Genomic DNA, 27,223 nt, shown 5'->3' on the forward strand with positions numbered 1-27,223 from the left:
AGATGCCTTGGTATTTAAAACCACTTCAGGCTGCCACGCGAGGGGAATAAGAAATAAATAAATAAATATTATACACACATCACGCTCAGAGAGAGGAAAAACAGGACCGGTGCATCGCTGCCTGCAGGCAGGCTCGCCAATGCAAACACTTTGGTTGGCTCTGATAAGAGCCGTTGAGGTGAGGGCCGGCGGCAGGCGCAATGTGCCACCCTACTTGGAGCTGGTGTACTTGGTGACAGCCTTGGTGCCTTCAGACACGGCGTGCTTGGCCAGTTCGCCAGGCAGCAGAAGACGCACCGCGGTCTGGATCTCCCGGCTGGTGATGGTCGAGCGCTTGTTGTAGTGGGCCAGGCGGGAAGACTCGGCCGCGATGCGCTCGAAGATGTCGTTCACGAAGCTGTTCATGATGGACATGGCCTTGCTGGAAACTCCAGTGTCTGGATGCACCTGCTTCAGCACCTTATAAATGTAGATGGAGAAGCTCTCCTTCCTGCGGCGCTTCTTCTTCTTCTTGTCCGTAGCGCGCACATTCTTCTGAGCCTTTCCGGCCTTCTTCACGGCCTTCCCAGAGGGCTGAGGCGGCATGTTGACAGCGACGTCGACGCTCGGCAACACGGACGGTGTCGAAAGAACGCGCGCCAAGGGGCGCGCGGCGCTTTTATACTGGCACGGTGGTGTTCAAGCGACCCGAGCCAGGCCGCCGCGCGATTGGTCGACGCAGCGATAGCTCCGCCCCAATCCGCGTCGGGCTCGCGGCGCGGGGAGAGAGCGCGGTATTCGTTTCGTTTCTATCGAACGTGCTCGCACGCAGTGGTCGTCGCTGATTCTCCTGCTTCTCGAGCGTACTACAACAACAGTCACCATGTCCGGCCGCGGCAAAGGAGGCAAAGCCAAGGGCAAGAGCAAGACCCGCTCCAGCCGCGCGGGACTCCAGTTCCCCGTTGGCCGAATCCACCGTCTCCTGCGCAAGGGCAACTACGCGGAGCGCGTCGGAGCCGGCGCCCCGGTCTACCTGGCCGCCGTCCTGGAATACCTGGCTGCCGAGGTGCTCGAGTTGGCGGGTAATGCTGCTCGCGATAACAAGAAGACGAGAATCATTCCTCGCCACCTGCAACTGGCCATCCGAAACGACGAGGAGCTCAACAAGCTGCTCTCGGGAGTGACCATTGCCCAGGGTGGCGTCCTGCCCAACATCCAGGCCGTGCTGCTCCCCAAGAAGACCGAGAAGAAGGCGTGAGCGGTCCTCTGCACGTCTATGGAGGCGCGCCCGCCGCAGCGATAGCTCGCACCTAACGGTCCTTATCAGGACCAACCAAGTGCCTGCCACGGCGGGGCCTCGCTCTGCGATCCCTTTGCTCTGGACCACTGCGTCCCTCTCATGCTGCTTTCGTTTACTGCCCGTTGGGCGTCACTGACACTACTCGACCACATGCGGCCGCGCACACAGGTTCGCTGTCCTTTCTTTTTTCTTTTTTTTTCAGCCCGCTACAGGCCAGTACAGCGCACCGAGAGCAATGTTATTAATGGACTACACGAGAAAAGCGCGTCTCGTGGTTTCCTTCCAGTGGCTGGGCTTGGGAATATCACCAAACGGCATGATTGGCATGTCGCAAGGGATCGTTTAAAGGAAAAGTAATAAACAGCCCAGCGACGAGGCACAAGACAGAATAAAGATGGACAAGCGCTTGTCCGTCGTCGCTGTGCCGTTTTGTTTTTTTTTTTTAATTCTTCAATATGCACCAATTCGCTCAGTTTTTGTTTTTCTGCTGTGTAGTTTCAAGGAGCTGCTGCATTTACTTGTGCGGACAGCGGTTCTTATTTTTCTTCTTCTTGTTTTTCGACTGCATCCCATTCGGTGCGCGCGAGTTGTTATCGGCACAAAAAGAAATAAAAAATAACTAACCTGCGGGAAGCCGCCGGGGTGTAAAAGTGCAGGCGAGTTCAGTACAAGGGCAGTGCGGAATCACTTTCAACACACTCACCCATGTCGCAGGAACAGACAGTCAGAGTAAAAAAAAAAAAAGAGAGAGGTACCGGGGTCCTGAGCTCGTGTTCGTCTCGACCGTGCGCCCGTGGCCAACGCAAACGTTTGGGTGGTCCTGAGAAGGACCGTTGTGGAGCGTTGCTGCTGCTGCTGCTGCTGTGGCGGCGCCTCGAATACGCTTTTAGGCGCGCTCGCCACGGATGCGCCTCGCCAGCTGGATGTCCTTCGGCATGATGGTGACGCGCTTGGCGTGGATCGCGCACAGGTTGGTGTCCTCGAAGAGACCGACAAGGTATGCCTCGCTGGCCTCCTGAAGTGCCATGACGGCCGAGCTCTGGAAGCGCAGGTCGGTCTTGAAGTCCTGAGCGATTTCTCTCACCAGGCGCTGGAAGGGCAGCTTGCGGATGAGAAGTTCGGTCGATTTTTGGTATCGGCGAATTTCACGAAGTGCCACGGTGCCAGGCCTGTAACGGTGAGGCTTCTTCACTCCCCCGGTAGCTGGCGCACTCTTGCGAGCAGCCTTTGTGGCCAGCTGCTTACGGGGGGGCCTTGCCGCCAGTGCTCTTGCGCGCGGTTTGCTTGGTACGGGCCATGGTGACGAGCGCGGACGCTGGAAACGGGAGACTGCCTCCGGAGACGGACGGAGATCGACTGCGCCGCGCGGCGGTGCTGCTCCGCAGCGCCCCCCCCTCTCTCCCACCTGATTGGTCGCCTGACGGACCGATGGCTACCCTCCGTTCAGCGGCACCCAGAATGCTGGAAAACCGCCCGGTTTCGAGCGCGCGTCGGTTTCGCGCGTGGCAAACGTGACGCAAGTGGGTGTGGAACCGGGGTCTAGCACAAGATTACGCTGCGCCTGTCCTTTAGGTTTGCCGCAAAAGCAAAAGCAAGCCTCTGGAAGGAGGCGGGCGTCCGCGGCAGCGTCCACTTTGACACCACAGCAGCACGGTGTCGACGCGGTTGCGGCTGGTTCCGTGTGCGTTGGCGCACTGCAACGAGCCTCCCCGCTTGCCGGGGGCGCGGTGTTGAAGGAACGCAACGACAGCTTGTAGAAATACGTCTGCACTTTGCGCACACCAAATGAGGGGCGAAATAACTGAATAGCGCGCTAGCCAGAAACAGCGGCGCAATGACCGCTTGGATGCACGGAACATGTACTGCCAGACACATGATCAGCTGATTTTGTGAACTGCAAAAACAAAAACAAAAAAAAAGGAAGGGAGAGTCAAGGTCTCCTACCAAAGAGGTTGATTCGTAGACGGCTGCTCGCTGTGCAGTCAGTAGGGCTTCTCGTTTGCGTTCCGTTGTTATTGAGTTATTAGTACCATGTTGGCAACATCGTGTCAGCACGGAATAAAACGGTCTGTTTTCTCTGCCTAGATGTAAAGCATTCATAAGCTCTCCCCCCAATGAGAAAATGCCTGTGCGACACCAAGCGTACCTCATGAATCCATCACAAGCTGTTGAATATCGCGCCACTCTTCCCAGTGATACGATACGAGGTCGGCATTTCTTCCTGGAAGCGGCATCACGACTACGTCCCGTTCCGTTCCGTTGCAAGCAAGCCTTTACGACAAATTATTCCAATGACCGGCGCAGCTCGCAGCACTAATGATGCCGCCATGGCACACTTCTTGCTGCACCACCTTTGTTGAGCTTAATGCGAACTGAACTGTGTCGTCAACCAACTTGTTCGACGGGACAGCGGCGCAACTCGCAGCCAGACACCTGAACAGCGCAAAGCAGCCCACAGGGTACACAGCAGGTAGATCGACGCACCTCGGCAAAGCTGTAAGGGTTGAAGAGAGAAGCGCTTGGGCGCAGAACGCAATAATGCATGCAACTCAAAGGAAGCGCAACAAGAGAGACGGCAGATTTAGACATATTGACAAACCCACCCCTTAGGGCATGAATGCCACCTCAGAGTGCGTCGTCGCTTCCAAGGAGGTTCGATGGGTGCACTGTGCAGTCGACAGATCAGTTCGCTTCAAATTTCAAGCTGCACCAGCCAAAACGAGTTCCCAGTTATCGTTATTGAGCACGAAAAATCGCCTGGAGAGCAGCGCGCGCATAGGGCTGTCTCTGTACACATTGCGTGTGTGTGTCTACCAGCCAAGGAACACTCGCCGACTAACCCGCGTTACTTACAAGTTACTTACTGAAGATGATTCAATGCATCCACAAAACACACACAAAAAAAGGCGAGCAGAACGAGAACCCACTTCTGATGGATGCGGTTATTTACTTCCCTCAAGTTTCCAGAGTTTCCAGTGTTCCCACATCCGCAGCTCATGCACCTCCGAATTTCCTGTAGTTTAAATCCATTAAATGTTTGCACTCTCTTCTTGCAGATAAAAAGGTGCGGAATTGAGAAAACAGTTTGCCCTGCGCAAAGTTGGCAAACCATAGCGAGACACATACCATGACGTACGATTGCACGGAAGGAAAGAGCCGCGAACACTGCGTGGAAAGCGTGCATCATGCCTAACATTTCCCATGCATCTCCAGGCAGTATTCTTCCAGTAACAGGTGGCCAAAGTTAGCAAAAACAGTAGAGCACGCATTGAAGGCACCCCCACCCCTCCGTGATTGAGGTGCATTTCCTGCGGTCGCTTTATAAGCGAACAGAAGCCCATCCATGGATTTTATTTAGGTCACCGGGCAGTGTAATGAGGAAAAACATTTTATTTCGTTCGTCCCTTGCATTTTTCTTTTTCTTCCAGAACCCCGGAGAATGGCACTGCGCGACGCCGCCCAACACTGTTAACAACACATAGTTTCTTGCCACTGGCTACAACTCGAAGTGAACGGGTTTCGGCACCAAAACTTTTGTTGTACTCCGGACGCCGAACGACGAGCAGCTAGCTTCGCTGACTGCTCGGGCGTTCCGAGAGATGTGTAGTTGCTTGCATTTGATTCTTGTATTTAACGCGTAAAATAAATTCAACGAGTTAAGTTTCAACGACTGGATCAAGTCTGATCATTTGTGATTAGGCTAACGAATAGCGGCAGCTACGCATAGTTACAACAAAACATTCTTTGGATAGTAGTGCGCCCCGTCCCTACTAACATCTCGTCCCTATCTTCTGTTCTCTTTCTTGAATAATGCAATGCCCCTCCAAACTCCCGCACTAGCAAAACGGCGCCAGCCAGTAGGGCAACAAAAAGCAAGCCAAACGGAATGAAAAGCCACAACTAAACCAGACTGAGCAGGGCGCACTCGCAATTTCCTCAATTACGTGCAGCAAACAAGACTGAAAAATTTATCCAAACGCTTCAGTCGCCGTACGTGCGACCCGAAATTAAAGCGCCTGAGACTCAAAACGCCATTTAAGGGGAAATCAAAGTGTACGCAAGCCGGGAGCTGCTTCCTCCCCAAGGGAATGCATACCTTCCAGCAGCGCGGTGCACGCAACTTAATCGCCGACGCTTCGCGCGGCCGCGGCGCCACCTTCCTCCAGCTTGCGCAAGTACCTACGCCTCCGAGACCAGCGCCCGGAATCTTGGAGGCAACGGTGCGGCTCCCGCCTCTACTTTCATCCTTTTCATGCACTCCAAAACGCAGGCAGCGCGCTATAGACGCCTGTCTGGACGCCGCAGTTGGGGCACACAAGTTCACAGCCGCCCCAAATAGCAGTTGAGCTGAAAGCTGCACTGGTTGCTTCAAAAAAAACGCACCTCGGAAGTCACCGGCTGCAGAGGGAAACCGTCCTACGGACGGACGGCCAGACTCGCTCAAAAGGCAAGCAGTGAGCTAGCGCGACGTCGCTGTGCCTCTCCCAGGCTCTCTTCGCCATCCACTCTAAATGCTAACACATCCGAGACGCCTTTCACGCACCTGACAGCACACCTTGCTTGAACACACTGCCCTTATTCAAAAGAGGAAAGTGACTCGCGTCAATCAATACACTCATTTTCTGTGGATCGCGCAAACGTTTTCCGCGACACTGACTTTGTAGGAACCGTATGTACACACCACGCATGCAATTTCAGCGTCGTCGGGCATCAAAAATTCGAGGAACAACTGACGACACACACTGGGCACAACAACAACAGCAACTTTATTTCGCAATGCCGCAAAAGTATTTATATTTGCTGCATTGGTTGGCGCAACAACAAAACACATATGCCCGTAATGAGCTGCGATGCGTTTGAATTCACGCAAGCAATTTCGAGGCTGGCTGGTTCCCTCACCGCGTGATGTAATTGTTTACAAGAAGCCGTGCAGCTAGCTATGCCGCTATTTTGTCCGCATCATCGCAGTTATGCTCCCCAGGTGTTTGGTAGCTGAATTTCATGCACAAGACGTTGTTTGCATTCGCCAGGCGTGTTTACCTGCCTGTCTGTGGCTGCGAAACGAACCGCCGACGAATGTAAATAAATCGCTTCGCCTGCGATTATGAGAGGCCGCGCGCACATAAACAAGGAAATGTGTACAGGGGTTCGTTTCGAAAGAAAGCATAATGCCTCTTTTCACCAGACCCGTTCGCAGCACGCACACACGATTGATTCATGGCGAAAGGTAGGTTGTAAACTTATGGCCGCGAAGCTGAAGCGAAAAATGTCGCGCACACACACGTGCGAAAGCCACACACGGCGGCCGCCCTGCCAAAAACGATGCTGCCTCAGATGGCTACTACTATGGCTGCAGACAGTGAGGCACGGCGCAATCAACTGCTCACCTGAGACCGCTGCAGCTTGCTGTTGTGGCATAATCCGCTCGCTTCCGCAGGCGACAACAAGTAGGCAAAGAAAAAAAAAAAAACCCATAGAGACAGAGAGAGAGGAACAAACGAGAACCGGAGCTCTGGTTCGCAACCAACAGCTGCCAATCCAGCATTTGGGTAGCCCTAAAAAGGGCTGTTTGACGACGACACGGAGCTGGAGTAGAGGGTGCACGCCGCACAGGGTCCCTTCTTCCTGACGCGGCGACTACCAGCGTGGCCGGCCTAGCCCCCGAAGCCGTACAAGGTGCGGCCCTGACGCTTGAGCGCGTAGACGACATCCATCGCGGTGACAGTCTTGCGTTTTGCGTGCTCCGTGTACGTGACGGCGTCCCGGATCACGTTCTCGAGGAACACTTTCAAAACGCCGCGGGTCTCCTCGTAGATCAGGCCCGAGATGCGCTTGACACCGCCTCGGCGCGCCAGACGACGGATGGCAGGCTTGGTGATGCCCTGGATGTTGTCCCGCAACACCTTGCGATGACGCTTCGCGCCTCCTTTTCCGAGCCCCTTGCCGCCTTTGCCACGACCAGACATCACGATGCAGAAAAGCGCGACCGCTCGGCTCCGATGCAAAACAGAGAATGCAGGCAGCGAGCCGCGGGGCGTTCGGTCGCGGAGCGCAGCGACGACCGCCATTGGCTGGCGCCTCGACCAATCAGGGTCCGTCTTCGCGAGCGGCGCCTCGCTAGCATCACTGAGCCCTTTCGCAGGACTCTCGCGCAACTACGACCATGGGCAAACTCCTCGCGGGCAGAGCGACTGAGCACAAGAAAAAAAAAAGAAACATTCGGCCTCATGTGCGATGCTGACGCAACAACAACAAACTAAAAAAAAAAAAAAGAACCGCGCGCCTTAGAGGGGCCACAGGAGTGCAGTAACGCGATGACCACTGTGGCTGTATAACGCTGGTAGTAATCCGATCTGCATTTGCAGCTCGGTCAAGAGGATGGAAAATGAATGTTGGAGAATCCTGCTTTGTTTTCGTATTTCCTTTTTTTTGCTGCGTGTGCGCGCGTTGGAAACAAACAGGCGCTCGCTGCTTTTGTTTCTTTCATCTCGCAGCAGGGTGTTTCCAGCCCTTTGGACAACCAGACGCACCGCAGAGTGCGCTGCAACGACGAACACAGCCCGAGCCTGTCACATTACAAGTTCAAACTGCGAAATCGCGCGCCTCATTAAAACACATTAATGGCAGTCGAATCGCGTGCCGCCCTTCCTCATCTCTTTTTCGCGAGTTAACTCTTCCGTTCGCTTGCGCGCCAGGATTCAAGAGGCCACCATGGGAGCGCGCGCGACGGCGCTTCGCTGTGTACTCCCCTCCTCTACGGGTCGCTAGGATGCTGAAAAGCGACCAGTTTGCCCGGCGGGCAAAATTCAAACGCTTGTATCTCGGAAAGTAATGCATGCAGGATTTCCAAATTCGGCATACGTGTAGAACACGTTTCGGACCATTTCTCTGGCTAATTTCAGTTCGCTGCACCGACTACGAGCAGTTCGAGCGCCCCTTTCCGTTTTCCGACCATTCCCCGGCTGTGGTACCGACGAGCGCTACTCGGCTCCTGCTTCTCCTTCTTGGCTGTAATCTCTCGAAGCTTTCATTTTGGCTTATCTTCTCGCGGAATTAAAAAAAAAAGCCACCACAGGCAGCGAAATATGCACACACACACACACACACACACCTACCTGACTGAGCTCAGGTCTCTGCATGCACTAGCAACGTAAAAAGGTGGCAAATAACTGCTCCTTCCCATGCGTAGCCCGAACGTTTTATGGAGCCCATGAGCGAGTGCACTGCACACGACTTTGTTACTATTAGCGAAACGTAAGGGACGCATGACACCCGTGCAACCGCGAGCACATAGTAAATATTTGCACGCCTGTCGTGCGCGCCCAACAACAGAAGAACGAAAAAAAAAATTGTGTATCTGCCACACAGATATTATTCAATACACAATTCGGCACGAGCGCAAACTGTAGGGCGAAAAGAAAGGCACCCGAACTTCTGTCGTGCCGCTTGCAGGAACATTAAGCGCATGCAACTTGTCTTCCTCGCGCGTCCACACGTTGCAGTGTGGTCGAGCGCGGAGCTTCGTTTCTGTCTGCGCTCATTTCCTATAGCTATGATGCCCGCAGAGAAGTAGAGGAAGTTGCGCGCCCCGCACAGGGCTGTTAATACGCTTATCGCTACACTTTCTACCTCCGTCCCATTAAACTCAAACGCCGCGGCTGGCTTTTTTTTTTTTCTTTCTGCCTTTAAACACAACAAACATTCACCACCTGCTGGAGGTTTGCATGGCGCTGAAGCCGACAAGGAATTTAGCACCTTGGGCCACCTCACAGTTTACTGCTGGGCTTCGTTACAAATTTTATTTTTGTCACCTATTTCAGGATCCCTATGCAACAGACGTTGCCGAAAAAATCCCTCGCGGTCGACTCCCCAACGTCCGCAAGGGGTTTTGCGCAAGTTCAGTCAACCCATTGCACTGTGCATACATTTCAGGACTCAGTAGTGTGTTGTGAACGCGTCTGAACCGAATAGCATTTCTAAGGCTTTCTTCCTTTCTTTTTTTTTCTTTCCCCCCTGCAGCTAAAGTGTACTGTAGGCCACTTTAAGCCCACGCGTTATGGGAAGCAGAGCTGAACTCAAGCAAGAAATAAAACGCAGTAACAAGACGGCCACACCGCAGCGCTGAAAGAATACGCGACTGCCGCACAACAAACAGCTGGTGGGGCCCTACAGAGGGAACCTATTCACATGCACAGCAGTCAAAACGAGAGATGCCTTGGTATTTAAAACCACTTCAGGCTGCCACGCGAGGGGAATAAGAAATAAATAAATAAATATTATACACACATCACGCTCAGAGAGAGGAAAAACAGGACCGGTGCATCGCTGCCTGCAGGCAGGCTCGCCAATGCAAACACTTTGGTTGGCTCTGATAAGAGCCGTTGAGGTGAGGGCCGGCGGCAGGCGCAATGTGCCACCCTACTTGGAGCTGGTGTACTTGGTGACAGCCTTGGTGCCTTCAGACACGGCGTGCTTGGCCAGTTCGCCAGGCAGCAGAAGACGCACCGCGGTCTGGATCTCCCGGCTGGTGATGGTCGAGCGCTTGTTGTAGTGGGCCAGGCGGGAAGACTCGGCCGCGATGCGCTCGAAGATGTCGTTCACGAAGCTGTTCATGATGGACATGGCCTTGCTGGAAACTCCAGTGTCTGGATGCACCTGCTTCAGCACCTTATAAATGTAGATGGAGAAGCTCTCCTTCCTGCGGCGCTTCTTCTTCTTCTTGTCCGTAGCGCGCACATTCTTCTGAGCCTTTCCGGCCTTCTTCACGGCCTTCCCAGAGGGCTGAGGCGGCATGTTGACAGCGACGTCGACGCTCGGCAACACGGACGGTGTCGAAAGAACGCGCGCCAAGGGGCGCGCGGCGCTTTTATACTGGCACGGTGGTGTTCAAGCGACCCGAGCCAGGCCGCCGCGCGATTGGTCGACGCAGCGATAGCTCCGCCCCAATCCGCGTCGGGCTCGCGGCGCGGGGAGAGAGCGCGGTATTCGTTTCGTTTCTATCGAACGTGCTCGCACGCAGTGGTCGTCGCTGATTCTCCTGCTTCTCGAGCGTACTACAACAACAGTCACCATGTCCGGCCGCGGCAAAGGAGGCAAAGCCAAGGGCAAGAGCAAGACCCGCTCCAGCCGCGCGGGACTCCAGTTCCCCGTTGGCCGAATCCACCGTCTCCTGCGCAAGGGCAACTACGCGGAGCGCGTCGGAGCCGGCGCCCCGGTCTACCTGGCCGCCGTCCTGGAATACCTGGCTGCCGAGGTGCTCGAGTTGGCGGGTAATGCTGCTCGCGATAACAAGAAGACGAGAATCATTCCTCGCCACCTGCAACTGGCCATCCGAAACGACGAGGAGCTCAACAAGCTGCTCTCGGGAGTGACCATTGCCCAGGGTGGCGTCCTGCCCAACATCCAGGCCGTGCTGCTCCCCAAGAAGACCGAGAAGAAGGCGTGAGCGGTCCTCTGCACGTCTATGGAGGCGCGCCCGCCGCAGCGATAGCTCGCACCTAACGGTCCTTATCAGGACCAACCAAGTGCCTGCCACGGCGGGGCCTCGCTCTGCGATCCCTTTGCTCTGGACCACTGCGTCCCTCTCATGCTGCTTTCGTTTACTGCCCGTTGGGCGTCACTGACACTACTCGACCACATGCGGCCGCGCACACAGGTTCGCTGTCCTTTCTTTTTTCTTTTTTTTTCAGCCCGCTACAGGCCAGTACAGCGCACCGAGAGCAATGTTATTAATGGACTACACGAGAAAAGCGCGTCTCGTGGTTTCCTTCCAGTGGGCTGGGCTTGGGAATATCACCAAACGGCATGATTGGCATGTCGCAAGGGATCGTTTAAAGGAAAAGTAATAAACAGCCCAGCGACGAGGCACAAGACAGAATAAAGATGGACAAGCGCTTGTCCGTCGTCGCTGTGCCGTTTTGTTTTTTTTTTTTTAATTCTTCAATATGCACCAATTCGCTCAGTTTTTGTTTTTCTGCTGTGTAGTTTCAAGGAGCTGCTGCATTTACTTGTGCGGACAGCGGTTCTTATTTTTCTTCTTCTTGTTTTTCGACTGCATCCCATTCGGTGCGCGCGAGTTGTTATCGGCACAAAAAGAAATAAAAAATAACTAACCTGCGGGAAGCCGCCGGGGTGTAAAAGTGCAGGCGAGTTCAGTACAAGGGCAGTGCGGAATCACTTTCAACACACTCACCCATGTCGCAGGAACAGACAGTCAGAGTAAAAAAAAAAAAGAGAGAGGTACCGGGGTCCTGAGCTCGTGTTCGTCTCGACCGTGCGCCCGTGGCCAACGCAAACGTTTGGGTGGTCCTGAGAAGGACCGTTGTGGAGCGTTGCTGCTGCTGCTGCTGCTGTGGCGGCGCCTCGAATACGCTTTTAGGCGCGCTCGCCACGGATGCGCCTCGCCAGCTGGATGTCCTTCGGCATGATGGTGACGCGCTTGGCGTGGATCGCGCACAGGTTGGTGTCCTCGAAGAGACCGACAAGGTATGCCTCGCTGGCCTCCTGAAGTGCCATGACGGCCGAGCTCTGGAAGCGCAGGTCGGTCTTGAAGTCCTGAGCGATTTCTCTCACCAGGCGCTGGAAGGGCAGCTTGCGGATGAGAAGTTCGGTCGATTTTTGGTATCGGCGAATTTCACGAAGTGCCACGGTGCCAGGCCTGTAACGGTGAGGCTTCTTCACTCCCCCGGTAGCTGGCGCACTCTTGCGAGCAGCCTTTGTGGCCAGCTGCTTACGGGGGGCCTTGCCGCCAGTGCTCTTGCGCGCGGTTTGCTTGGTACGGGCCATGGTGACGAGCGCGGACGCTGGAAACGGGAGACTGCCTCCGGAGACGGACGGAGATCGACTGCGCCGCGCGGCGGTGCTGCTCCGCAGCGCCCCCCCCTCTCTCCCACCTGATTGGTCGCCTGACGGACCGATGGCTACCCTCCGTTCAGCGGCACCCAGAATGCTGGAAACCGCCCGGTTTCGAGCGCGCGTCGGTTTCGCGCGTGGCAAACGTGACGCAAGTGGGTGTGGAACCGGGGTCTAGCACAAGATTACGCTGCGCCTGTCCTTTAGGTTTGCCGCAAAAGCAAAAGCAAGCCTCTGGAAGGAGGCGGGCGTCCGCGGCAGCGTCCACTTTGACACCACAGCAGCACGGTGTCGACGCGGTTGCGGCTGGTTCCGTGTGGCGTTGGCGCACTGCAACGAGCCTCCCCGCTTGCCGGGGGCGCGGTGTTGAAGGAACGCAACGACAGCTTGTAGAAATACGTCTGCACTTTGCGCACACCAAATGAGGGGCGAAATAACTGAATAGCGCGCTAGCCAGAAACAGCGGCGCAATGACCGCTTGGATGCACGGAACATGTACTGCCAGACACATGATCAGCTGATTTTGTGAACTGCAAAAACAAAAACAAAAAAAAAGGAAGGGAGAGTCAAGGTCTCCTACCAAAGAGGTTGATTCGTAGACGGCTGCTCGCTGTGCAGTCAGTAGGGCTTCTCGTTTGCGTTCCGTTGTTATTGAGTTATTAGTACCATGTTGGCAACATCGTGTCAGCACGGAATAAAACGGTCTGTTTTCTCTGCCTAGATGTAAAGCATTCATAAGCTCTCCCCCCAATGAGAAAATGCCTGTGCGACACCAAGCGTACCTCATGAATCCATCACAAGCTGTTGAATATCGCGCCACTCTTCCCAGTGATACGATACGAGGTCGGCATTTCTTCCTGGAAAGCGGCATCACGACTACGTCCCGTTCCGTTCCGTTGCAAGCAAGCCTTTACGACAAATTATTCCAATGACCGGCGCAGCTCGCAGCACTAATGATGCCGCCATGGCACACTTCTTGCTGCACCACCTTTGTTGAGCTTAATGCGAACTGAACTGTGTCGTCAACCAACTTGTTCGACGGGACAGCGGCGCAACTCGCAGCCAGACACCTGAACAGCGCAAAGCAGCCCACAGGGTACACAGCAGGTAGATCGACGCACCTCGGCAAAGCTGTAAGGGTTGAAGAGAGAAGCGCTTGGGCGCAGAACGCAATAATGCATGCAACTCAAAGGAAGCGCAACAAGAGAGACGGCAGATTTAGACATATTGACAAACCCACCCCTTAGGGCATGAATGCCACCTCAGAGTGCGTCGTCGCTTCCAAGGAGGTTCGATGGGTGCACTGTGCAGTCGACAGATCAGTTCGCTTCAAATTTCAAGCTGCACCAGCCAAAACGAGTTCCCAGTTATCGTTATTGAGCACGAAAAATCGCCTGGAGAGCAGCGCGCGCATAGGGCTGTCTCTGTACACATTGCGTGTGTGTGTCTACCAGCCAAGGAACACTCGCCGACTAACCCGCGTTACTTACAAGTTACTTACTGAAGATGATTCAATGCATCCACAAAACACACACAAAAAAAGGCGAGCAGAACGAGAACCCACTTCTGATGGATGCGGTTATTTACTTCCCTCAAGTTTCCAGAGTTTCCAGTGTTCCCACATCCGCAGCTCATGCACCTCCGAATTTCCTGTAGTTTAAATCCATTAAATGTTTGCACTCTCTTCTTGCAGATAAAAAGGTGCGGAATTGAGAAAACAGTTTGCCCTGCGCAAAGTTGGCAAACCATAGCGAGACACATACCATGACGTACGATTGCACGGAAGGAAAGAGCCGCGAACACTGCGTGGAAAGCGTGCATCATGCCTAACATTTCCCATGCATCTCCAGGCAGTATTCTTCCAGTAACAGGTGGCCAAAGTTAGCAAAAACAGTAGAGCACGCATTGAAGGCACCCCCACCCCTCCGTGATTGAGGTGCATTTCCTGCGGTCGCTTTATAAGCGAACAGAAGCCCATCCATGGATTTTATTTAGGTCACCGGGCAGTGTAATGAGGAAAAACATTTTATTTCGTTCGTCCCTTGCATTTTTCTTTTTCTTCCAGAACCCCGGAGAATGGCACTGCGCGACGCCGCCCAACACTGTTAACAACACATAGTTTCTTGCCACTGGCTACAACTCGAAGTGAACGGGTTTCGGCACCAAAACTTTTGTTGTACTCCGGACGCCGAACGACGAGCAGCTAGCTTCGCTGACTGCTCGGGCGTTCCGAGAGATGTGTAGTTGCTTGCATTTGATTCTTGTATTTAACGCGTAAAATAAATTCAACGAGTTAAGTTTCAACGACTGGATCAAGTCTGATCATTTGTGATTAGGCTAACGAATAGCGGCAGCTACGCATAGTTACAACAAAACATTCTTTGGATAGTAGTGCGCCCCGTCCCTACTAACATCTCGTCCCTATCTTCTGTTCTCTTTCTTGAATAATGCAATGCCCCTCCAAACTCCCGCACTAGCAAAACGGCGCCAGCCAGTAGGGCAACAAAAAGCAAGCCAAACGGAATGAAAAGCCACAACTAAACCAGACTGAGCAGGGCGCACTCGCAATTTCCTCAATTACGTGCAGCAAACAAGACTGAAAAATTTATCCAAACGCTTCAGTCGCCGTACGTGCGACCCGAAATTAAAGCGCCTGAGACTCAAAACGCCATTTAAGGGGAAATCAAAGTGTACGCAAGCCGGGAGCTGCTTCCTCCCCAAGGGAATGCATACCTTCCAGCAGCGCGGTGCACGCAACTTAATCGCCGACGCTTCGCGCGGCCGCGGCGCCACCTTCCTCCAGCTTGCGCAAGTACCTACGCCTCCGAGACCAGCGCCCGGAATCTTGGAGGCAACGGTGCGGCTCCCGCCTCTACTTTCATCCTTTTCATGCACTCCAAAACGCAGGCAGCGCGCTATAGACGCCTGTCTGGACGCCGCAGTTGGGGCACACAAGTTCACAGCCGCCCCAAATAGCAGTTGAGCTGAAAGCTGCACTGGTTGCTTCAAAAAAAACGCACCTCGGAAGTCACCGGCTGCAGAGGGAAACCGTCCTACGGACGGACGGCCAGACTCGCTCAAAAGGCAAGCAGTGAGCTAGCGCGACGTCGCTGTGCCTCTCCCAGGCTCTCTTCGCCATCCACTCTAAATGCTAACACATCCGAGACGCCTTTCACGCACCTGACAGCACACCTTGCTTGAACACACTGCCCTTATTCAAAAGAGGAAAGTGACTCGCGTCAATCAATACACTCATTTTCTGTGGATCGCGCAAACGTTTTCCGCGACACTGACTTTGTAGGAACCGTATGTACACACCACGCATGCAATTTCAGCGTCGTCGGGCATCAAAAATTCGAGGAACAACTGACGACACACACTGGGCACAACAACAACAGCAACTTTATTTCGCAATGCCGCAAAAGTATTTATATTTGCTGCATTGGTTGGCGCAACAACAAAACACATATGCCCGTAATGAGCTGCGATGCGTTTGAATTCACGCAAGCAATTTCGAGGCTGGCTGGTTCCCTCACCGCGTGATGTAATTGTTTACAAGAAGCCGTGCAGCTAGCTATGCCGCTATTTTGTCCGCATCATCGCAGTTATGCTCCCCAGGTGTTTGGTAGCTGAATTTCATGCACAAGACGTTGTTTGCATTCGCCAGGCGTGTTTACCTGCCTGTCTGTGGCTGCGAAACGAACCGCCGACGAATGTAAATAAATCGCTTCGCCTGCGATTATGAGAGGCCGCGCGCACATAAACAAGGAAATGTGTACAGGGGTTCGTTTCGAAAGAAAGCATAATGCCTCTTTTCACCAGACCCGTTCGCAGCACGCACACACGATTGATTCATGGCGAAAGGTAGGTTGTAAACTTATGGCCGCGAAGCTGAAGCGAAAAATGTCGCGCACACACACGTGCGAAAGCCACACACGGCGGCCGCCCTGCCAAAAACGATGCTGCCTCAGATGGCTACTACTATGGCTGCAGACAGTGAGGCACGGCGCAATCAACTGCTCACCTGAGACCGCTGCAGCTTGCTGTTGTGGCATAATCCGCTCGCTTCCGCAGGCGACAACAAGTAGGCAAAGAAAAAAAAAAAAACCCATAGAGACAGAGAGAGAGGAACAAACGAGAACCGGAGCTCTGGTTCGCAACCAACAGCTGCCAATCCAGCATTTGGGTAGCCCTAAAAAGGGCTGTTTGACGACGACACGGAGCTGGAGTAGAGGGTGCACGCCGCACAGGGTCCCTTCTTCCTGACGCGGCGACTACCAGCGTGGCCGGCCTAGCCCCCGAAGCCGTACAAGGTGCGGCCCTGACGCTTGAGCGCGTAGACGACATCCATCGCGGTGACAGTCTTGCGTTTTGCGTGCTCCGTGTACGTGACGGCGTCCCGGATCACGTTCTCGAGGAACACTTTCAAAACGCCGCGGGTCTCCTCGTAGATCAGGCCCGAGATGCGCTTGACACCGCCTCGGCGCGCCAGACGACGGATGGCAGGCTTGGTGATGCCCTGGATGTTGTCCCGCAACACCTTGCGATGACGCTTCGCGCCTCCTTTTCCGAGCCCCTTGCCGCCTTTGCCTTGCTAAAGTTAGTCTAAGCTAAAGTTAGTCTAAGCTAAAGTTAGTCTAAGCTAAAGTTAGTCTAAGCTAAAGTTAGTCTAAGCTAAAGTTAGTCTAAGCTAAAGTTAGTCTAAGCTAAAGTTAGTCTAAGCTAAAGTTAGTCTAAGCTAAAGTTAGTCTAAGCTAAAGTTAGTCTAAGCTAAAGTTAGTCTAAGCTAAAGTTAGTCTAAGCTAAAGTTAGTCTAAGCTAAAGTTAGTCTAAGCTAAAGTTAGTCTAAGCTAAAGTTAGTCTAAGCTAAAGTTAGTCTAAGCTAAAGTTAGTCTAAGCTAAAGTTAGTCTAAGCTAAAGTTAGTCTAAGCTAAAGTTAGTCTAAGCTAAAGTTAGTCTAAGCTAAAGTTAGTCTAAGCTAAAGTTAGTCTAAGCTAAAGTTAGTCTAAGCTAAAGTTAGTCTAAGCTAAAGTTAGTCTAAGCTAAAGTTAGTCTAAGCTAAAGTTAGTCTAAGCTAAAGTTAGTCTAAGCTAAAGTTAGTCTAAGCTAAAGTTAGTCTAAGCTAAAGTTAGTCTAAGCTAAAGTTAGTCTAAGCTAAAGTTAGTCTAAGCTAAAGTTAGTCTAAGCTAAAGTTAGTCTAAGCTAAAGTTAGTCTAAGCTAAAGTTAGTCTAAGCTAAAGTTAGTCTAAGCTAAAGTTAGTCTAAGCTAAAGTTAGTCTAAGCTAAAGTTAGTCTAAGCTAAAGTTAGTCTAAGCTAAAGTTAGTCTAAGCTAAAGTTAGTCTAAGCTAAAGTTAGTCTAAGCTAAAGTTAGTCTAAGCTAAAGTTAGTCTAAGCTAAAGTTAGTCTAAGCTAAAGTTAGTCTAAGCTAAAGTTAGTCTAAGCTAAAGTTAGTCTAAGCTAAAGTTAGTCTAAGCTAAAGTTAGTCTAAGCTAAAGTTAGTCTAAGCTAAAGTTAGTCTAAGCTAAAGTTAGTCTAAGCTAAAGTTAGTCTAAGCTAAAGTTAGTCTAAGCTAAAGTTAGTCTAAGCTAAAGTTAGTCTAAGCTAAAGTTAGTCTAAGCTAAAGTTAGTCTAAGCTAAAGTTAGTCTAAGCTAAAGTTAGTCTAAGCTAAAGTTAGTTACCTAGCCATCTCACTTACCATGAACCACAGAAAGTATGCATCCTTTCCAACAGTTCATGGTAAAATATCATCTTGAGTAGCAAGTATCGATCCTTGCTAGACCAGACAATATCTACTGTGCTAGGCGAGTTTCCCCATCACTCACCGAGCACAAGAACAGATACCCTCCCTCCCAAAGGGTCCCATAAATTTTGCCCATTAAAGGTGAAGTATCCAGATATGGTACCCCACAACCCTGACTGACTACTGAAACTGCGGACCCTATGAAAATAAGCACTTTATGTTGCCCAGGTTATGCGCAAGGCCACTGAAGCTTTTGGAGACATTTGCATGCATAAAAAAATTGCATTAAATTTTTTTCCATGACAACTGGTCGCAGACACAAAGACCTGTTATCTAGATTACAAGGTATACACGCTTAGTAAACCGCATTGAGTTAAATGTGCCCAGTTTATCTTACTTGTGCAAGCAATGGATTGATGCTACTACTGCTGGTGCTGCTGTTGCTTATTTTCTAGTGATTCGTTTTTCTAGCACGTTATTTTTTGCGCCCGCATCTGGGTGGTCGTCAATAAGCACACTGAAAGAACCTTATAATTACGCACATCAATAAATAAGAAAACAAAAGAAGGTTCTCATCTGTTCAGTGACAGTTATTCCTGAGAAGAGGAAATGGCCCCCTGAACACGCCAGACGGTGGCTTTCTCGCACGCATTGACAGCAAAGACGGAGCAGAGTTGATGCCAAAGTTGATGCCACTGTCATGGTCAGAAACAAGTCGAAATTTCCTTCGTCATTACCTCATTCCTTGATCCAGTTAATCGCGTGTTGCGGAAATAAACACGCCCCGTAAAATGATTCTTTCAGCTAAACGGCAAAGCTTTCAGCATTGTTCGAGCTCAAATTTCGCATACAAATGGCATTTGGTCGGCAGAATTGTTTAATTGCTTGGGGTACTTGCCTGATTCGAACAGAAGTCGGATATTCATATCGCCTGCGGCGACGACGAAGGAAATTAGGCTGCTCTGTCAGCTATAGCACCTCTGGCGCCATCTCGTTTGTTGCTCGTGAAGAATCACCAAAGGAGGGGGTTTCGGGGGGTGGTTTGAAGACGCTCTGTCAACAGTTTTTTTCATGCTCACAAAAAACTTGACTTGCTGAAAACCTAGTTTTGCCAAGCTAAGTGTTCTGTAACAATTAAAAAACCAGTTGAAAGAGCGTCTTCAAACCCCCGGAAGCCCCCTTCTTTGCTGATTCTTCATGACCAACAAACGAGATGGCGCCACCGGTGCGATAGCTGACAGAGCAGCTTCCTTCGTCGTCGCTGCAGGCGATGTGAATATCCAACTTATTCTGTTTGAAGTACCCCAAGCAAACGTGGTATTCAACAATTCTGCCTACCAAATGCCATTTCTAAGCGAAATTTGACCTCGAAAAATGCCCCCGTTTAGCTGAAAAAAGACTTTTACGTGGCGCGTTTATTTCCGCAACACGTGATATACTGAGTGCAGCATCTGCGCCACGTGGTGCCGAGGAAAGATATCTAACGTGAGTTTACTTTCTATATTGTCTAAGAGGCGGCGCCACAATAGGCAAAAAAAAAGAGTTTTGGCTCAATCGCTTTGTCGCTCACTAACAAGCTGGATTTTACAAATATACTGTTCCTGGACCTGAAAGGGCACTTTACGAGCACATATTGCGGAATGAGTGCTCGCCCAGCGGTCCGTCACTGTGCCGTCACTGCGTGGACTGTGGGCTGGCGAGCGGTGCCAGAACTCTGTGCTTAATTTCGGCGTCAGTCGACAGGTGACAGCACAAGTATCATTTTATTGCGCTTTGCTTGGATGATGATGAAAACGTTTATTAAAGCCACAATGCCTTAGTTGAAGGGAAGGCTGATTGGGTCCATAGTTCGGGACGCCAGCGGTGCCAGAACTCTGTGCTTAGTTTCGGCGTCAGTCGACAGGTGACAGCACAAGTATCATTTTATTGCGCTTTGCTTGGATGATGATGAAAACGTTTATTAAAGCCACAATGCCTTAGTTGAAGGGAAGGCTGATTGGGTCCATAGTTCGGGACGCCGTTGGTAAAAGCAGCTGCCCGTGTTCTGGCGACGAGGGCTCGTTGTTCCTCGAGGTCCGAGCTGGACAGGGCCGCCTCCCAGACCTCCCGCGTTGGCTGATTTATGATGTTTATGCTGTCATTTTTCTGACAAACCCATACCATACGGTACAAGTTTGCCTTCTGGCCACAAAATTTGCACTGTGCCGAAAAGGACTCGGGCTCAATGGCGTGAAGCATAGCTGGATTATTGAAACACAAAGTTTGCAGCCTGCGAAGGTGACATTCCACAGATTTACTGAGACCCTTAGCAGGCCTCGGAAGTGTCTGCCTTTCAAGGCACATATGTTGAATATGTTTATGAATATGTTTGCTTGCACAAAATGTTACCGTATTGTTTAGGTTCACCTTTTTATGCCACAAATCCAGGCTCACAATGGAGCACTTCGTTTCTGCTCTTTCCTTATTTCCTTTCGTCGTTATCTACGGAATGCTCATTCGGCACACATCATCTCGTAGAAGCGACTTTAGTTCAAGCTCGTCGTGTGCGCTTGAGGTTTTTTTGAAGTTCCTCAGCTTGTACGCATGCGTTCTGTCGGAGGTCACCCTATGAGGACTAAATAACACGAAGACTCGCGAACGGGCGGAAGTAATCCGCTAAACAGCATCGGATGGTGCCAGCTTGCTATGTGTACATTCAGGACATGCACAGTGGACGCGTTAATTTAGCTTTATTTAGGTTTATTGTGGTTTTAACGTCCCAAAGCGACTGAGGCTATGAGAGACGGCGTAGTGAAGGGCTCCGGAAATTTCGACCACCTGGGGTTCTTTAACGTGCACTGACATCGCACAGCACACGGGCCTCTAGAATTTCGCCTTCATCGAAATTCAGCCGCCGCGGCCGGGATCGAACCCGCGTCTTTCGAGTCAGCAGCCGAGCGCCGTAACCACTGAGCCACCGCGGCGGGTTTAATTTAGCGTACTCCGAGCTCCCAGAGGGCGCGCTCGAGCGCAACTTAACGGCCATTTGATTCCCGTGCACGCATGAGCGCTACCTGACGCCTCTGGCATTTCCGTTTACGGTGCGTTGTTTGGCGCGCATTTTGACTGTGGCAGCGGAGAAGCGCAGGTTTATGAGGTTTTTGACGGACGACGATGAGCTGGACGAACTTGATTCCCGTAGGCGCAGACAGCGAATCGTCACACCATTATCCCAGCAGGTAGCACACTTGTCACACTTGACGTCGCTGCTTTGTACACAAATATTCCCATAAATGAAGGTAATGATGTACTCTCCAAAATTCTAACTCAATGTCCTCACCCCACGAAACTGAAGTGTACCTCCCGCTATTTGAATTGGTACTAACACTCAACTACTTTGAATTCGATTCTGCTTACTACCTTCAAGTATTTGGAACAAGCATGGGCACTCCCTTCGCACCCACCTACGCGAACATTTTTATGGGGCTACTAGGATCTAAACTTCTAAATTCATTTAAAAAAAACCACTTATATACCTGCGTTGCATAGACGACATTTTCATGATAGGGGAGCATGGGGCTGAGACCCTGAAGGCAATTCGTCACACATTTCAATTCATGCCACTCCAGCATTAAATTCACCTTCATCTCCTCGAAAACTCAAGTCAATTTCCTTGACACCGCGGTCCATTTAGAAAATAGCAAGCTCAAAACCACACTTTACAGGAAGCCTACTGACCGACAACAATACTTAGATTTCACTAGCCATCCTCCAAGAGACTGCAAACAAGGTATATTCGTAGGACACGCAACGAGACTAAGAAGAATATGTAGCAACGACGACGACTACCTGAAACACCTCCACTCGCTAAAAAACACACTAATCAGCAGAAACCATCCACAGACAACCCTTAATAATGCGTTCCAACGAGCAACCACTTTGAAACGAGATATAGTTCTTAAAAAACGAGCAAAAGCTAACAGTCAGCGACCTCCTGCACTTATAACGAAATACTCAAATGCGCTTCCAAACATAAACAATATCCTGCGGAAATACCACCCCATTTCAACTGGTAACGACCGTCTCGAGAAAATATTTCCCGACGCACCAAGGGTAACATACAGACGCAACACAAACCTGAAGGACATTCTGGTGCATGCTAGGCTCGGTAAGAAACCACCACCGACAGTAGCTTCATGCTCTCGACCTAGATGCAAGAAATGCAAACATTTACAAAGGGACACTACGGTTAAAAGTAAGGCAAGCGATTTCAGTTTCGATATAAAGGCCAGTTTTGACTGCACATCGTCCAATATTATCTACATGCTCCAGTGCTCCTTCTGCCAGAAACAATATATCGGAGAAACCGGGCAAACAATGAGTGCCAGATTAAACGGGCACCGGGCTGACACAACACGGAATGAACAGAAGGCAGTGTCAACCCATTTTAATCAACGCCATCACAAATTCGACGAACTCAAATTGTTCATTTTTCAGTCAGGCTTCAAATCGACTAGGGACAGAAAATACAGAGAAGCATTCCTAATCCACAAATTTAAAACACTGCAACCAACAGGGATTAACATGTCCAGAGGAAACCTGAAATGTGTCAGGTATATTCCAGGGTTAGCATAATTTTAAATTAACAAATGTCTTGCACATGGTCAGACCATTTCCTAGAACCTCGCATAAGTATATTATCGCTCATTGCACCCTTCCCACGTCATACCTTGCACCACATTTCTGGCCTTCTCACCCTCTCTCTTTGATCACCTTTTTTTTCTCCTAATCCCCTACTATCAGTTCTCGGAAACCATGACATTCCTGTTACATTCTCCGCCCCCACCTTTTTGGCTTTCTCTGAACTCGAGCCATTCCCCCCCCCCCCCGCCTTGTCCTTCCTTGGAAATGCCCCCCCTTTCTTTCTCCTTCCAGCACCAGCCTATTCTGTTTGCCTTGTTCTCATTTCCCTGTACCACGCTGACTAATCCTCTTATCTGAGTTTTTCAGGTCCACCCAGCGCCAACCCCCTGTCGCAGCCCCTTCAAAGCCTTTGTTCATTACACACCCCTGGGATATAAGTTCTTCCACTATTGCAGCTTAACGAATCAAGATTCACCTCCCTCCCCTTCCTGACACGCATCCCCTCTCACACCACTTTCCTTCCCCACCCGCGGGGCCTTCCTCCTCGGAGCGAAGGCCCTATTTAATCCCTGCCAATGATGAACGCTTTGCCCACACGAAGACAAGTCACCTTGTCGAAACGTTGGCTCAAGCAACCTGAGATTTTCCCCTTCCTTGTTCATTTTGTGATTGTATTTAGTTGGTGTAATATTTGGCTCATGAGACTGAATACTAACAAGTGTAAGGTCATGCGTATTTCACACCGGTCTGCTAACGAAAATCTTATTCCCTACAATATTTCAGGTTCTCTCCTTGAGCAAGTTACCACATATAAATATTTAGGGGTTCATATAGCTGCTAACCTTTCATGGCAGGCACATGTCGATTATATTGTTAACAATGCTAACCGTATGCTTGCGTCATAATTTTTCCATGGCTCCATGTTCTTTAAAGCTGCTACTCTATAAAACCTTAGTTACATCGAAATTAGAATATGCGTGCTCTGTGTGGGACCCGGGACTTGAAACTCTTACTAATCGGTTAGAGTCAGTACAGAATCGTAGCGCTCGATTTATTTTGTCTAACTTTTCCCGCACTGCTAGTGCAACTGCATTGAAAAATACTTTCCCCATAGACCTTATACTGGCAGTGTGTGAAAGCCTTTTGCAAAAGCTGAAAGCCTCCAAGGTTTCCTGTAGTGAGCAGGGGAGTGATGAGATCAAAAGCAAGACTACTATCCAGGTTGTACGATACTATCATAGGTTTTCCCATATTTCAAGAAGCTGGCAGCGCGTTAAAATATACAAGTAGTTTTCTCTGCCCCTTGTAAGCTTTCCAAGGTATGCACCAAGAAAATGGTAAAACGAGATGACTGCACGACGAAACATCAAACGCAGTTTACTGAATGTAAGGCGAACGTTGTGTACAGAATTTCTATCAGTTGCGAGCGTCATTAAATTGGGCAGACAGGAAGATGCTTTAATGAGAGGGCGAGAGAACATATTGAAATATACCTGCGCTTAAAAGACACGGACTGAAAGATAGAGACACACAGACACAGCGCTGGACTTACAACTGAATTTTTATTCGGGAAACACTGCTCTTTATACACACCAGCAGCTGATAAAAATGGAAGATGGTAACACCCGGATGATAAAAAATCGACAAACTGTCTCGTCACATGTCCAGTCCTACCTTCCCTTTTGCAAAAATGCCCTTTCCTTTGATAGTAGTGAAAGGGACGTGCTACTCACGCATGCAACCCCACTGTCCGCTATGCTCATGGCTTCAAGTATTTCACGCGCCGTTTGGTCACGGTTCCTGCTTACTATCTTCGTCTCGTTATAGGAAGGCACACATTTACACTCCTGACAATGAACAACCAAATTCCCATCGCCTTTCCGTTCCATGTTCTTCCGATGTTCACGGAGCCGCTCGTTCAAACATCGCCCCGTTTGGCCTACATATGCTTTGCCACATGTAAGCGGCAACCTGTATACCACACCTTCTGCGCATGCGACCATGGGGACTTGGTGTTTCTTTTTACACCCCTTAGCTTTTGTTTCTGGGTGCATTACTATTTTGCATAAGTTTTCCAATTTGTTAGGGGCTGAAAAAACGACCCTAGTTTTTACTTTCGAAGCAATTCTTTTAAGATTATGGCAAACCCCATGAATGTACGGAATCACCGCCGTTTTCTCCTTCTGTTTTACTCCCTCCTTGCTAGGCACCGTACCCTTTCTGCCAAATTTCTTGAGCATGCTTTTTGCCACCGACACCAAAACCTGATCCGGATAACCTGCTTCCTTTAGCCTCGCCACCTGCTGCTCAAAACCTTCTTTAGAGAACATACATTATGCGTACGCAACAAATCAGGAAGCAACCTAGCCGACCATTGCAAAGCATGCGAAACAGAGCAAGAGAACGGATGCTATCCAAAAATAGATAAAACAGAATTCTTAACATCAGCTAAAGGAAAAACAGAGCGTGAAGTCATGGAGGCGTATTTTATAAGAAAGGCTGGGAAAAAGTGCGTCACCGCACTTTCTATTCAGTTACTTGACAGTGAAGTTGAATTCCTTGACGGCTATCTGTAGGTGTGAACCATGTCTTAAGACTGCTTACCCTAAGAATCCTTTCCTGTTGTGAACTGGAATGGTCCCGCTTTTACTTTGCGTTTTCTTGCTTTTAATTCCTTGGCGTTTTATTGGCTTTTACTTCATTTGTTATTTCCATATCCCATTTCTCATATTTGCATATCCCATTCCCCCCCCCCCCCCAATCGTTGTTTTAGCATGGAGCCCTCTACACTCTTGTTTTATACTTCTCGTTTTATCCTTTTCTGTATTTTTCATATACATATACTTTATAGTGCATCGGGCATGCGCTGTCTGCCTTATCGTGTCAGCGCATTGTCTTATCAGTGCTACCGCAAACTGTACGCTTGGCACTGCTACTGCCCCGCCTCCCTCCATCGCCTATAAAAGGGCGTGCTATAATAAACCCTTCCTGTTCTTCTTGTTCCTGCCACCATGTAGTTGCCTCTATCCTTAGTGCGACACACATCACGATACATGGTGTCAGAAGTGGGATTCTGCGACAGCTATGGAAATTCTGCGACAGCCCCGCCACCTTTGCAACTGACCGGCAACCTCTCTGAAAATTGGAAACGTTTCAAGCAGAAATTGGACCTGTTCCTGCAGGCGACCGCAACGAAGGAGCAACCTCGCAGCGATTCTGCAAAAGCCGCACTCCTGCTGAGCAAAGCCGGTGATGAAGCGCTCGACGTGTTCAACACGTTCAAGTTCGAGGCAACCGAAAGCAAAGACGATTACGCAACGTTGGTTGGAAAATTCGAGTCCTACTGTGCCGAGGTGAGCAACGAAGTTCACGAACGTTATGTGTTTCGCTCAAGGAAGCAGGCAGATGGTGAACCTTTCGAGAAGTTTGTCCGGGACCTCAAAAAGCAAGCCGCGCAATGCAATTTCGGCGATCAGCGTGATTCGCTGATCAGGGATCAGATCGTGCTTGGCACGAATAACTCAAAGCTGCGCGAGACAATGCTTCGAGAGAAGTCTTTAACGTTGCTGAAAGCTGAAGAATTGTGCAAGGTAGCAGAGTCTCTCGCACAACGAAACGAGGTCTGGAAAGCCGCGGATGACAATGTCGATGCTGTTTCAAGGCACGCGCCACCATCGCGAAGCAAAAGTGATGACTGCAAGAAGCAGTACCGTTGCAAAAAGTGCAACCGGCGGCACAGGCCCACACAGTGCCCAGCCTACGGGAAAAAGTGCCATGAATGTCGAAAACTTCACCACTTCGCGGTTTGCTGTGAAGGACTATCTAAAGTTGAACAAGTTAGTAAAAACAGCAGCGATGACGACTTTGACATTGTAGAAGTAGGAACTGAAAAAGGAAGCAGCAAAGACTGGATAGTGGAAGCACAAGTTGCCGGAAGAAATATTTGCTTCAAAGTAGACACCGGGTCCCAGGCCAGTCTGTTACCATTCTGTATGTACGGCAAGAGTCGGGAGTCACAGCAGTTAACGCCCACAAGTGCGGTTCTGAGATCTTACACCGGGGGTGTCATAAGTCACTTCGGAACAACGACACAGGAAGTAACTATCGGTAACGCTTCCGCCACCGTGAAGTTCTTTGTTGTAAAGAATCGCCGTCAAGCCATTCTCGGACTAGATGCAAGCGAAGCTCTGGGACTTGTCCATCGCACGGTGGCTACTGTAAATGGTTCGGAGTACCAAGCTCTCAAGGATTTCAAACATGTCTTTCAGGGGCTAGGCTGCCTGAAGCAACCATACAGCATGGTCATGCAACCATCCGCGATTCCAGTTGTTCAACCAGCCCGACGGGTACCCCTGTCCCTGCGACAACGACTTCGGGAGGAGCTGCGTAGAATGGAGCGTGCAGGCGTCATCGTCAAACAGGATGGCCCGACAGACTGGGTAAGCCCATTGGTTTTGGTTAAGAAAAAGGATGGCAAACTTAGGGTTTGCATGGACTCAAGGAAAATAAACGAGCACGTAAAAAGGCAACACTACCAGCTCCCAAAGCGTGAGGACATGGAAGGGGAATTGGCTGGCGCAGTCTATTTCAGCTGTTTGGACGCAAATTCTGGTTTTCACCAGATACCACTTGACGAAAAGACGTCCAAAATATGCACTTTTCCTACACCCTTTGGAAGATACCGTTATCTCCGGCTGCCTTTCGGTATCTCATCCCGAAGTTTTTCAA

The 27,223-nt window shown here is 50.5% G+C and overlaps 7 protein-coding genes and 1 pseudogene across 7 annotated transcripts; 2 read left to right on the forward strand and 6 right to left on the reverse strand.

Moving 5' to 3' along the window:
- Positions 1-210: 210 nt before the first annotated feature.
- Positions 211-585, reverse strand: LOC149327656 (histone H2B-like). Its single transcript, XM_089564941.1, has one exon. It carries the CDS (start codon positions 583-585, stop codon positions 211-213), a length of 375 nt encoding a protein of 124 aa, XP_089421067.1.
- A 277-nt stretch (positions 586-862) lies between these two features.
- Positions 863-1,237, forward strand: LOC149327657 (histone H2A-like). Its single transcript, XM_089564942.1, has one exon. It carries the CDS (start codon positions 863-865, stop codon positions 1,235-1,237), a length of 375 nt encoding a protein of 124 aa, XP_089421068.1.
- Positions 1,238-2,165: 928 nt separating this feature from the next.
- On the reverse strand, positions 2,166-2,577 carry LOC149327658 (histone H3-like; annotated as a pseudogene).
- Positions 2,578-6,933: 4,356 nt separating this feature from the next.
- On the reverse strand, positions 6,934-7,245 carry LOC149327659 (histone H4). Its single transcript, XM_089562776.1, has one exon. It carries the CDS (start codon positions 7,243-7,245, stop codon positions 6,934-6,936), a length of 312 nt encoding a protein of 103 aa, XP_089418902.1.
- A 2,452-nt stretch (positions 7,246-9,697) lies between these two features.
- On the reverse strand, positions 9,698-10,072 carry LOC149327660 (histone H2B-like). Its single transcript, XM_089564943.1, has one exon. It carries the CDS (start codon positions 10,070-10,072, stop codon positions 9,698-9,700), a length of 375 nt encoding a protein of 124 aa, XP_089421069.1.
- A 277-nt stretch (positions 10,073-10,349) lies between these two features.
- LOC149327661 (histone H2A-like) lies at positions 10,350-10,724 on the forward strand. The gene has a single exon (XM_089564944.1). It carries the CDS (start codon positions 10,350-10,352, stop codon positions 10,722-10,724), a length of 375 nt encoding a protein of 124 aa, XP_089421070.1.
- A 929-nt stretch (positions 10,725-11,653) lies between these two features.
- Positions 11,654-12,064, reverse strand: LOC149327662 (histone H3). The gene has a single exon (XM_089562933.1). It carries the CDS (start codon positions 12,062-12,064, stop codon positions 11,654-11,656), a length of 411 nt encoding a protein of 136 aa, XP_089419059.1.
- A 4,357-nt stretch (positions 12,065-16,421) lies between these two features.
- On the reverse strand, positions 16,422-21,498 carry LOC149327663 (histone H4-like). The gene is made up of 2 exons (XM_089564945.1): positions 21,493-21,498; positions 16,422-16,724 (listed from the first exon to the last, which is right to left on the reverse strand). The coding sequence occupies exons 1-2, from the start codon at positions 21,496-21,498 to the stop codon at positions 16,422-16,424; spliced, it is 309 nt and encodes a 102-aa protein (XP_089421071.1).
- Positions 21,499-27,223: the final 5,725 nt, after the last annotated feature.

The sequence above is a fragment of the Amblyomma mixtum genome, chromosome 10 (assembly GCF_055824585.1).
Source record: "Amblyomma mixtum isolate Tamu chromosome 10, ASM5582458v1, whole genome shotgun sequence".
NCBI classification, from domain to species: Eukaryota; Metazoa; Arthropoda; class Arachnida; order Ixodida; family Ixodidae; genus Amblyomma; species Amblyomma mixtum.

Bases quoted from the DNA above. Each gene is read 5' to 3' on its own strand.
- LOC149327656 (XM_089564941.1), bottom strand. From the start codon at position 585: ATGCCGCCTCAGCCCTCTGGGAAGGCCGTGAAGAAGGCCGGAAAGGCT.
- LOC149327660 (XM_089564943.1), bottom strand. From the start codon at position 10,072: ATGCCGCCTCAGCCCTCTGGGAAGGCCGTGAAGAAGGCCGGAAAGGCT.
- LOC149327662 (XM_089562933.1), bottom strand. From the start codon at position 12,064: ATGGCCCGTACCAAGCAAACCGCGCGCAAGAGCACTGGCGGCAAGGCC.
- LOC149327661 (XM_089564944.1), top strand. From the start codon at position 10,350: ATGTCCGGCCGCGGCAAAGGAGGCAAAGCCAAGGGCAAGAGCAAGACC.
- LOC149327657 (XM_089564942.1), top strand. From the start codon at position 863: ATGTCCGGCCGCGGCAAAGGAGGCAAAGCCAAGGGCAAGAGCAAGACC.
- LOC149327659 (XM_089562776.1), bottom strand. From the start codon at position 7,245: ATGTCTGGTCGTGGCAAAGGCGGCAAGGGGCTCGGAAAAGGAGGCGCG.